General features: G+C 44.8%; 1 protein-coding gene across 1 annotated transcript in view; it reads left to right on the forward strand.

Moving 5' to 3' along the window:
• Positions 1–12697, forward strand: part of clip3 (CAP-GLY domain containing linker protein 3) — a gene marked incomplete at both ends in the record, with an annotated part of 131511 nt that overhangs the window by 20170 nt on the left and 98644 nt on the right. Inside the window, one exon of the mRNA XM_084335032.1 lies at positions 2693–2832. Within this exon, the coding sequence (XP_084191158.1) occupies positions 2693–2832 (140 nt within the window). The remainder of the gene's footprint in view (positions 1–2692; positions 2833–12697) is intronic.

Raw genomic sequence — 12697 nt, forward strand, 5'->3', positions numbered from 1 at the left:
GTACAAAGAATACACAAGGGATTAATGTATCTTCTCAATGATTCTATGTTATAGCTATATGCTCGTTCTCTAATGTATAGTGGAATAGCTTACTCTGCTCGTTGTATTTCCCGTTAAAGTAACAGTTCATTCAAATGTGGTCCGTTGGAAATCACGTGGAGGCGGAGACAGCGCTGCGGGTGAAAACGGTTCTGACCGTTGCTTTATTGGAATATCCAACAGCTTAATCAATCAGGTTTACAGCAATCAATTATTTCTATTTCTTAATCAGCTCGTCTCGAAGGTTTCTTTCTCGGCTCTGTTCTCGAACTCTGGTGGGGTGGATTCTCCGTCTCTGCTTCTCCGTTCTCTCTGCGGGTCTCTCTGCGTCTCGGTGTCTCCGTGTCTCTGTCTCCCCTCCATCATTCAACCTGTAGGTTTTATAGAGAAGAGAGAATCCCCCCCCACCCTTGCCCCATCCAGTGCCGTCACCCCAGAGAGCCTGCTTTTCTATTGGCTAGAAGGTCTCCCCTCTAAGTGAGTCATTTGGGTCTTGCGAAACAGCGTTACAAGGTGACCTTACAGAGGGGACAGGAACTAGTCTTCTCTTAGAATGATCTACCCAAGTGTCCCTGAATGCGACCCTCATACCGATTGAAATAATGGCCTGTTTGAACTGCTTAGCTAAAGTAAACAGAACTCTGGTGCTGGCCTTCAGGCCTGACTTAAAGTTAAGTATTGGGCCCTCCATCCCACTTTGTTGTGTGGGGAAAGAGGTTTCATCCTGTGGTCTCAGTACATCTGTATGAAACGATCACCCTTCCTTTGAACTGTGGGGCTGTGTAGTCATAAAATCTCTTCTAAACCTTACACAAACACGTTTTTCTGCTGGTCTCAGTTTATTTGAAGGCTATCCACATTTGTCCTTCCCTGACCTGTATTCAGTGTTTCCCCTCCGTACATCTCAAGGTAGCTTTTGGCCATCTGTCACCATTTAGACTGAGGCCAGTTAACAGCCTTCTTGTTGACTCAAATGTATGGTTAACCTAACAGGTGATTTGGCATGGCTGTGAGTCTCTATTTTTCTAAGAGAAAATAACCTAGTTCTTTGCTATTTCATATATGTGCATAATTTCTATTGTTTAATTTACAGGTTTTATTTAGATAAATATACGACAGGATATCAGACGATATACAAATACTATGCAATATATATCAAGTAATAAATATATATTCGGTTTAATCTGATCCTTCGTAACACATATAAATTACCTTATTATGGCCAAGTCGCACATCTATGGATCGGGTCAAATCTCCCCTTTCCAATGGCAGAGTTCAATCTGGATTTAGTATCACCAGGCGTGATTCTCAAACTGTGAATGAAATCTACTGTAAGTACAGTTACTTTTTTATAATGTACATTTCTCCACCATTTTAATTTTTTTGCTAGACGTTCACAGAAAGGTAGAGAAACTAACTGCGTTCTGTTTTATGGCAATAACGTTCAGGTTGTGGGAGATAATCCTGAAAAATAAGAGAAATAAAAAAGTCAATCCAGTCAGATGATTGACAGGGGCTGGCATGAGCTAGGAAGTGTCTTTTTTTTTTTTTTTGAAAGCCCATCGAAAGTCCTGGGTCTCCTCTCCTCATAGGACTACAAACAAAATGGCGGCGTAATTTCCTTACGTGAATATTCGCCTTTTTACGACTAGATTTCTACAACTCATATTTCACTAATAACACTTAAAACCATTAGTAAACAAACGTAGTGCTGAAAATATACACTTTGACTGCTGTTTTGACAGGGTTAGGATCTTTACTCTTGGCTACATTTGGAAAAAAACGCAACATTAATTCATACATTCTGTAGAGATGGATTTATGGCATGAACTTTTAATTTTTAATTTGTATCTACTTTTTCTCCCCCTTTTTCTGTGATTTTTCTCCCATCCCAATTTCCTCTCGTGCCAATTCTCCCTCCCCTGTCCTGATTGTTGCGACTGGCCGGTCGTAGGGAGGATAGAATCCCATCACATGTCCCCTCCGATACATGTGGAGGCAGCAAGTCACTTCTTTTCACCTGCCAGCGCGGACTCTCATTGGCGAGGAGTAACGTGTAGGAGGCTCACACCATTTTCCTGTCTTTGCTGTGCAGGCGCCCCCTGTTTACAACGACCAGACTACCACCCTTCGACCCCCCTCCCGCTAACTCTGCCAATTGAGTCAGTATGACGGCCGGCCCAAGCCGGAGGCAACGCTGACAGCCGGATTCGAGACCGGTGTCTCTTGCGTTGGTGACGAGCGCAATGTCCGCTGCGCCACCCAGCCGCCCTAAAAAATGAAATCGATCTTAATAACTGAATGACTATTCGAATATTCTATCCCATCCCTACAAAATAGTGTGGCAGATAGAGGATGGGGGGGGAAATAGTCGGCCAATGGCATACTTATACCCACAGTCTCATGGTGTCTATCCATACTTGTAGTTGAATTTAGGAATGATTTATGCCGAACTGTCCAGGATTTCAAACCACAGCTTCACAAATCACAAGCTTGGTATGAGTCAGTACTCGTATGCCAGTTCTCCTGTTAATGCCTCCTCTCTCTCTCTCTCTCTCTCTCTCTCTCTCTCTCTCTCTCTCTCTCTCTCTCTCTCTCTCTCTCTCTCTCTCTCTCTCTCTCTCTCTCTCTCTCCCCCCCTCTCTCTCTCCAGCCTTTACCTTCTTTGATCCTAATGATCCTGCGTGTCTGGAGATTCTAATGGACCCTGGGACTACCATCCCTGAGCTGTTCGCCATCATACGCCAGTGGGTCCCTCAGGTCCAGCATAAGATTGACATAATCGGGAATGAGGTGGGCCTCGCTCGCTCGCTCACACACACACACACACACACACACACACACACACACACACACACACACACACACACACACACACACACACACACACACACACACACACACACACACACACACACACACACACACACACACACACACACACACACACACACACACACACACACACACACACAGCCCTCTCATGTAACTCCATCTCTTGCCCTGTTAGCAGAGAGCAGAAGAGAGGAGAGAAGAGCAAAGCAATATCTCTCTCTCTTTCTTTCTGTTTCTCTCTTTTCTCTCTCTCTTTCTCTCTATCTCTCTCTCTCTCTCTCTCTCTCTCTCTCTCTCTCTCTCTCTCTCTCTCTCTCTCTCTCTCTCTCTCTCTCTCTCTCTCTCTCTCTCTCTCTCTCTCTCTCTCTCTCTCTCTCTCTCTCTCTCTCTCTCTCTCTCTCTCTCTCTCTCTCTCTCTCTCTATCTTGCTCTCTGCTATATATTCAGCCTCCTAGGTTCATCCTAGGTCTTGTATTTCAGTTTGACCGGCAGGGCATGTCCAGTATTTACAAATATTTACAACTGAGAACCAGTAAAAGTAAAGAAAAATACAAGCTCTATAAGAATAAACTGACTTCCAGTATGAGAGTACAGAGTACACATACTACAATAAAATATTAGAGGACAGTAAAAATAATATACAAAGGACTTGGAAAATAATCAATCATATTATTCGGAATAGAGGTTATAAATCAGAATTTCCAAGTTATTTTCTAAATAGCTCTGATGCTAAAGTGGACAATGTAAAAAGCATCGTTGAAGATTTCAATGACTATTTTGTGGGTGTTGGAACTACTTTGGCCAGCAAGATTGTTGTGCCTGAGGATCAAAAAGATATGTTTGATAATCTGATTAACCCTTTCTCTGCCACGCTTATATCCATTAATGTTTGATCACTGCCAGCTCTATTTGTCTATGGAGATGTTCACCTACTTTGCAGGGCTATAACTTTTTAAATTGTATTGCTAAATTGACATTACTATGGCCCATTCAACATCGATTAGCTATTGTTCAGGGTGTAGGAACGTTTTACTTTTTCATTCACACATTCATACTAAAATACCGTCCAGAGTATAAATATGTTTTCATTGTTTTCTGCAGTAATTCATAGAACGTGAGTTATAGCCATTTATGCATATATTATATTATCAAATGCAGTTTGATAGCGATTGACGCTAGATAAAAAATTTCAATTGTACAAGGTCCTAAACGTCATGACTCATCATCTGCTGGTGACCGGAGGGGTGGGGGGTCGTTTATAATTCAATGACCGACGTTAAATGATTTATGTAGTATGGGTGATATATTGATCAGAGCAGTTTGTATCGAAAATGGTAAAGAAAAACGCTGAAACTCACCCCAGTCTCCTCGTAGCGTTGGGCGATGAGAGTGGGTCAAAAAGTTTGCTATTATGGGATGTTGATCTAGATGAACCATTTCCGGGTTGTATAATAATATATACGTCCAAATAACGTTGTTTATTGAGTTATGGCAACCGATCGATTATCCAGTGTGTCAAGATGGAGTCCCGGGAGCGACGGAATATGAGGGACACCAAGCACTTCCGGCCCCACTTACCCACTTCCGGTTTGGCGATTGGCCACCAGGTGGCGATATTGAACCGTTGGAGAGTTGAGTGGAGATCCCCAGCACCCGTCAAGGATCCGTCGGTGAAATATGATTACCATGACAGATTTTTTAAATATTGATCTCAAAGACGCTGTAAAACGCCATTGGCAGATTACGCATGGCGAGGAATGACGTCTTAACACGTCATTGGTGATTAAAGGGTTAATGGTAATATCAGTTCTATGTTCCTTTGTGGGGTAAATGAAATGTATATAATTAATAAGTAATAAGTAATTGATTCTATTACCTTTGACCTATATGCAATCTCTTTTCAAAGAGGTGTTTTTCCTAATAATATGAAATCAGCTAAGGTAATTCTAATATTTAAAAATGGAGATAAGCATCAAATGGACAATTATTAAAATAAATATTGAAATTATTTGTGAAACAACTCACTGGATCTTTTCATTGGCAAATACAAAGTATTGAGTGAACACCAGTATGGGTTTAGGGAAAATATAACTACTACATAATGCAGTGATGGAGATGGTAGAAGAAATAACAAAGGCAGTTGAAAATGACGAGTGTTCTATTGGTATTTATATTGACCTGCAGAAGGCTTTTGATACTATAGATCACAGCATATTAGTGAGAAAATTGGAGAAGTATGGGATACATTTACACAAGGTATATATAGCTAACTCTTGGAGGAAGAGCTACTTTGAAAACAGACAGCAATGTGTGCAAATTAGTGACACTATGGCCGGAATCCACAGAGGCTTTGCACGCTTTTTCCGAAGCAAAGCCGGCGCATCTCGCTCTCAAATTAATGAAATTAGGTTGCTCATGCGTAACGTTAGCATTGCGTCCGTGCAATTGGCGTATATTTAAATGAGGTAACATGGGCGGAACATCTCGTAAATGAGCCTCTAAACAGGTGATCATGGCAGCAGTAATTGTAGCAGACCGTGAAAGAATATAGAATATCTCAAACGACAATATCAAATCAAGATATTGAGCATCGTACTTATTTAAATATCGTTATATAACGTTGTGGGCTTTGGCGTAATGCTTGTATAAACATAATCTAATTTGAGCGACAAATATAAAGCCACATGCAGAGATATATCGCTATAGTGGCTGTATACAGCGCGCACCTGCACGTATTGGGACGGAGAAGAGTTACCATTAGTTTGCGAGCCACTCACCTGCACGTTACGTATTGGAACGGAGAGAAAGATACCGTTAGTTGGGGAAGAAAAAGTGAGAGAGAGAGGAGAGAGTTGTTTTTTGCTACAACGCTGTATGGTAACGTTGGTGAAGTGAATTACCAGTTAAAAACGGTATTGTAATATCGCCAAAGCCAGGAGAAGTGGAGTGACATACTCCAACACCGAAGACCAGCGTTTTGGACTATAGGAACCCAGTCCGTACGAGACCCCCCTATCCAGCGACTACCCGACTGGTTGCATGTAAATTTGATTAGCCCCAGGATATTAATGTGACCACAGGATATTAATGTGATATGTTACATGTGTGTTTTAATGTTACACATTAAATGTAATAATTCAACTTGGTACTAGTCTATTTGCCAACACAATGAACCCGGAAATTTTGAAACCACCAAACTTTTATGATAGATATGGATAGTATGGGTCACCAGCACTTAGAAACTGCCGGATGCTAAGTTGTACCTGTACATGTTGGGCAACTTTTTTTATTTGCATAATTAGCTACATTTGCATAATCACCTAAATGGACAAATCTCGGAAACTACTTGATCAATGTTGGAGTGGTTTTGGGGGTTATTCGGGATGCTGAATCCATTTATGATACTCAAGAGTTTCGGAATTGCAATATTTACTGGAATTGACCAAATTTCAATTTCAAGAGAAATTCTGCTGAATAATATTATGGGGAAACTTACTCCTTGCTTACAAGTCTTGGTTATCATAGACTCAGGTCTACTGTAAGCTTTAAGTCCCACATTAACAAGGTGACAAAAACATAATTCTTCCACCTTAGAAACAAAGCTAAAGTACAACCATTTATAAATCAAAAGGATGCTGAAAAACGGATCCATGCCTTTATTCCAAGCCGACTGAAGAAAATATTTCAGCTTATTCAACTCTCAGCTAGGCTATTACACTGGCTTCCGGTAACATTTAGAATTGATTTGAAGGTCCTCCTCCTTATGTACAAAGCCCTAAATGGAACCAGACCAAGCTATATTGGCAATTTTCTTGTCAACTACATGCCCCCAAGAACACTACGATCATCTACTTCTATCATCTTGTATTTTAATTTTCTGCATTGCATTTATTCTGTCTATTTTATGCTCATTTGATGTATTCTAGTGTATTTTCTGCTGTGAAGCACTTTGGGCTGCAATTCTTGTATGGAATTTGTACAAATAACGTTTATTATTATTATTGACATCCTTAGAGTTATTTGCTACCTCTATCTAGCAGGGCTAAAATTATTTGAAATGGTTTTGTTAACCCTCCTGTTATCCTCAAATTGACTTTACACTCTTTATCCTTGGGGACATTTTGACCCCAGCAGTTTAAACCTCCAGAAAATGATCATAATCAAAAGTGTTACCCAAATGTATGTTTCAGGTGCTTCATGTTACTTTGTTGATTACCTAAATAACCATTTAAATAAAACATTACCCCTACTCCTCCCCACCCACCCAATTATACATACATAATATATATTATGTTGTTCAAGTGGGGAGTGGGCCCATGATAACTTTCCGTTTTTGGAAAGTAACGTGTCTGCTTGTGGTTGAGAGACAACAGGAGCATCTGCACTAAGGGTCTCATTCTCATCAGAGGAGGACGCCTCATAATCAGGGTCTCAGACACATTCTCTCCTATGTCACTTTCACCATCAAATATCTGTGACAAAACTTCACTGGCAGAAAACTTTTTCTTCAAGGTAATTTTCAAATTAGAGTTTAGAAGGCTGCTTATGCAAGCTATGTTTGCTCCTCCCCTATGTTGCGTAAAGTTTAGGTAGTAAAAAATCACAAATAACAATACAAATACAGTTCGGGATATACATTCTAAAATATATACATTCTAAAATATACAGCCAAAAATATACAGTAACATTTACAGTAATAAATGTAGAATATCTTTAATAAAAATGTTTAAGTGTATATGTAAAAATAAGAAGTCAAAAGTCCAGGAAGATTACCAGAGTTTGTACTGTCACTCTGTGGTGAGGCAGTGAGGCACAGTGAGCGTTGTATACTCTGATGGTTGTTGGAATTAAGGACTTCCTGTGCCGTTCAGTGTTGCATCTAGGGAGTCTCAGTCTAACACTGAACATGCTCCTTCTATCAGCCAAGTCTGTGTATAGCGTGTGGGAGGGGTTGTCCATGATGGCGTGGAACTTAGCAAGGCTCTTCCTCTCTGTAACTGAGGGGTACAATTCCCTGACTGTATTACTAGATATGATACTTACTACCACTACCTTTGTACTTAATATTCGGCCACCCAGTACACGGCATAAATATATTATCATGAACACTCTCACGTAGATGAAACGGATCCAACACAAATGTACGAATTAGAAACAAGTCTTTATTGCCTACACAGCGATGGTGTGTAGACTAAACACTTAATCACTTAATTACATTTATGAATTGAAATAGTATGCTCTTTTATGGCAAGGAGTATTCGTCGGTATATCAATAGATAATGTCCAATCTCTGAAGGCGCAGGTGGTAAATATACGACCTGGAATAGTTAAGGAATAACAGCAATGATACTTTAATGATTATAGGCTGGATACACTAGAGGGGGTTAATCCGGTCGATTGTAAGCCGACAGGAGTAGGAGGGGGGGGGGGGTAGAATCCAGCTGCCTCGTCCGGCCAAGGGTATCCCAGGAGAACCCACTGTAGTGCCGTTCAATGCGCCGGCGATCCTTGGACCACAGATGAAAGCAGGTGGACTCTTTGTGGGCCGGCTCTCTCCGGTCCACGGGGGAGAGATGTGGAGAGACCTCGTCTTGCAGAGCGTCTCCTCACCTTGTGTCCTCTCCAGGGGGGGGGTTCCAACACACGGTAGTGTCGGGGGTCTTTATCCATAGAATAATCAAAGTATCCAAAGCATAATCCGTGCCTGGGAAGGCGGGCTGTCGTCGGTAGAATAATCCGGTATACAGGTCCACTCGCTCGTCGGCTCTGGGGCTCCTCGGGTGCAGCTTCACATAGGGTCAACCACCCTGGGTAAGCAGCCAGTTCTCTGCCCGAAACGATGGGGCACTGACTACGGTAGTATTCTCACCGCACGAAGCACTATATATTAACAGACCATTATTAGCTTAATAGACTACGTCCAACTCGACGATATAGTGCCAAATATGACTATTCAAATATTAATATACACGATGTCTCAATACCGATGGTAGGCGAACTTGGCCTTACTCCCACACGTGGCATCGCGGGGAGGCTTTACGTCTGTGACTCTATTGGAGGGTAAGAAACTGGACTGAAAAGAAAGTCCTACTTTAGTAGCGCAGTATATATACGCACTATGAACAAATAGTCCCATTAGTGGTGCGGTAGCCAAATTCCTACGCGGAACTAGGACTTGTTCGTACATGTCGAGCGGTACGTTTGAACTGGGTCTGAGGGGTATGGCAGCCTGGCACCAAGGTCTCGACCAATAGTAGAATGGAGACTATTATGGGATGTTCAGTAGGCTAGAATGGATATTCAATGCATATTGTACAAGGAATATACAAGGGATATCAGGGAATATTAGAGAATATACAAATACAATTAAATATATATATATAAATAAATATATATATTCGGTTTAATCTGGCCCTTCACAACAGCCACCCCCTGAATAGGTCCCGGACCTAATCAGTTAAACGGAGACAGATTAATCGCGTTGTCTATTTACACATAAGGGTTTGCTGTAGGGGTCAGTCAACTTCACAAAGTCATAGGGTTGTAGGGTCATGGTCATCATCGATTGTGTCTGGGAGTCGAGGCAGTTCTATGAGCCTTGCCACGGGACGGGTGTAAGTGCGACCCTGGACGAGCACTTCAGCTGCTCGGACCTTGCCGTCGGCACCGGTGATCACTTTGCTTACGCGGCCGGCCGGCCACATAGCTCTGGGCAGTGATTGATCAATAATCATGACGACTGTTCCTTCTGTCAAATTGTCTCTCTCCTTTACCCACTTCTGGCGGGTCTGTAGAGACGGTAGGTAGTGCAGTAGGAAACTGTTCCAAAACTTGTCGGCTAATACTTGGCTGTACCTCCACATTCGTCGGCCGTTCGCTTCTTCAGGCCGGTACATTGTCTGGGGTAATGTGGGATCTAGCCGCCCCATCAGGAGTGTGTTGGGGGTAACTGGGTCGATATCCGCCACATCACTGGAGACATATCCGAGGGGCTTCGAGTTAAGTACTCCCTCAATCTCTGTGAGGACTGTCATTGCTCCTGCGTGATGTACATCCTCATCGTATTTCTTTATAATCAGCTCTGTGACCTTGTGTCGGCTGTTCAATACGATCGGGTATTTAATGTCATCCGGTAGATTGGGGGCTCTGCGTAGACTCTGATGAGGGTGTGAGCGTCGCTCTCGGGGGCCAGGTGAATTAATCTGCTGTCGGATGGGACGGGCTTTCCTCCCTGTAGACAGGCCAATTCATCGGGGAACGAGTCTCTCTGGGCTCGCTGCAGTAGAAGCAATTCTGCTTCCTCGTAGTTAGCTGCTGACATATCAGCGGGGGACTTGCACTCCGGGTGGTACCGCAGGAATGTTCTTTGTTGTGCACTCTCTATGGACGTGCAATCGTTTATGTTAGGGTCGGTGGAGGCTACGGTGCTCAATCCACAGAACACAGACTTCTTAATTTCCACCTCCTCTGGACTGGCTTCCCTCGGGATAGGCATGGGCCACTGTCCTTCCGGGAGTCTTAGGAATGCGGGGCCGTCACTGTAGACATTGCGACGGGTGAGGTCATCCAGGGGCATCCCCCGGGTGATGACGTCAGCTGGGTTCTGTTTTGTATCAACGTAGCGCCACTCTGTTTCTCCGGTTAACTCTTCGGTTAAGTCTTGAATCTCGGTGACTCTGACTCCCACGAAGACTTTGTACTTGCATGAGTCCGATTTGATCCAGGCGAGTACCGTCGTGGAATCTGACCACAGGATTGTTCTAGACACCGGTATGGTGAGCTCACGTTGGATGAGCGTGGCTAGGTGCGCTCCGGCTAGGGCTGCGCAGAGCTCTAGACGTGGGATAGATTGTTGCTTGCGTGGGGCTACTCTCGAGCGGGCGAGGACAAATGCTGTGTAGATCTCTCCCCCTTGGTCTTGGGCCCGCAAGTAGGCTACTGATCCGTATGCGACCTCTGAGGCGTCACTGAAGACGTGCAAGTCCATTTTACATGTCTCTGGCCTCACCGTGGGTGGGAAGTAGCTTCGGCGCATATTAACGCCTGGGAGTGAGTGGAGCTCCATCTCCCACTCTCTCCAGGTGGATGCAAGGTGTGCGGGAATGGGGTCGTCCCAGCCCTGGTCCTTGTCCCACAATGCTCGTACAATCATTTTTGCCCTGGTGGTGTACGGTAGAATACATCCTAGCGGGTCATATTGTCGGGCGAGTGTTGTGTACACACTCCGTCTGGTGGTCGGCGCCGCCGCCGGCCTTCCCTGCTCCGTAGTCAGGGGCTTGTGTCTGTAGTGAAGCGAATCTGTTTTGAATCGCCACACCAATCCCAGGGTCATCTCCTGGGCTTCTCCCGGGATTGTAGCCATCCAGGTCTCGCTGCTGGCTGCCTTGTCCTCGGAGGAGAGGCTGCGCAGTACTTGCGGATCGCTGCTGGCCCACTGCCTGAGATCAAAGCCGCCTTTGATCAATGAGGCGCAGAGTTTAATCAGGAGAGCCTCGGCTTCTTCCTGGGTTGAAAGGCTTTGTAGACAGTTGTCTACGTAGAAGCTGTTCTTTACGCTGTGTCGGACCTCTTCGTCCGCTGCTGGGTCCTCTGCTACATGTTTCTGTAGTGCAAATGTCGCACAGCAGGGGCTGCACGTCGTTCCGAAGGGGAGGACTTCCCATTGGTAGATGGCTGGGTGCTCATCTCCTGGCTTCTCTCTCCATAGGAACCGTAACAGGGGCTTGTCCGCCTCTACTAATCTCACCTGCAGGAACATTCCTTTAATGTCCCCGCTGATGGCCACCGTTTCCTGGCGGAAGCGGAGTAGAACGCCGAGTAGGGAGGGGCCGAGTGTGGGACCGGGCAGTAACTCTTTATTCAGATTTTGGGATCCGATCTGGTAGCTGCAGTTAAATACTATGCGGTCTTTACCGTTGTGATGGACCTTGTGGTGGGGCACGTACCACGATTCAGTGGTCTGGTCAGCCTCTTTAATGTCCATCTTTGTGACGTGTCCCGCTGTGATGAGCTTCTCAATCTCAGCGCGGTATACACTCTCTTGGGCGGGGTTCTTGGCTAAGCGCCGCTCCGTGTTCAGCAGGTACCGTTCTATGGCGTCTGTCTTGGCGTGGAAAGTAGGCATTCCTTCTCGCCGCAGGAGTGGCGTGGCGTATCTCAACACGCCGTTAACCGGGACTCTCTTGGTCCCTGTCTCGAGGAGGTGAATGGCGTAAATGTCATCTTTAGAGCGAATGTCTTTCTTTCCATTCTTAAAGGGCATTTGTTCCAAGCTCCATAGCCGCTCTACGTGTTGCAGGAGTGCGGTTTCTCCCTCTGTGACTCGGGAGTGGAGACATCTAGTGGCTGTACTTCGGTTGAGAGATTTGGCGAGCGGGCCTTGGAGAGTCCATCCCAAACGGGTCTCGACTGCTGCAGGACAGCCTCGGGGTCCGGTATGAACCCGGTCTATCGGGACAATGAGGTCTGCATGGTCGGAGCCTATCAACAGGGTCGGCATAGCATTGTCTATGAGCGGGATCGGTAACTTGCGCAGATGTGCATATTTCTCCATCAGCTTGGCGACGGGGTATGTGTACCGCGACAGTCCTATTTCTTGGCTGGTGAAAGCGTCTGCAATCTGGTACCGTCGCTCAGGCTGGCCGCTTGCTGCGATAGAGAATGAGACATTCTCGCCCTTTATCGTCTTCAAATCTCGTCTTATTGTCCGAATTGTCATTTGGGTTTCGCTTCCCCGCAGCCCTAGCTGGGCCGCAGCGGAGGCGAGCAGCAGGGTCTTCTCTGACCCGTCATCGAGGACGGCGTAAGTGTTCAGGACTTTATT

The sequence above is a fragment of the Notolepis coatsorum genome (genome assembly GCF_963971535.1).
Source record: "Notolepis coatsorum genome assembly, chromosome: 1".
NCBI lineage: Eukaryota > Metazoa > Chordata > Actinopteri > Aulopiformes > Paralepididae > Notolepis > Notolepis coatsorum.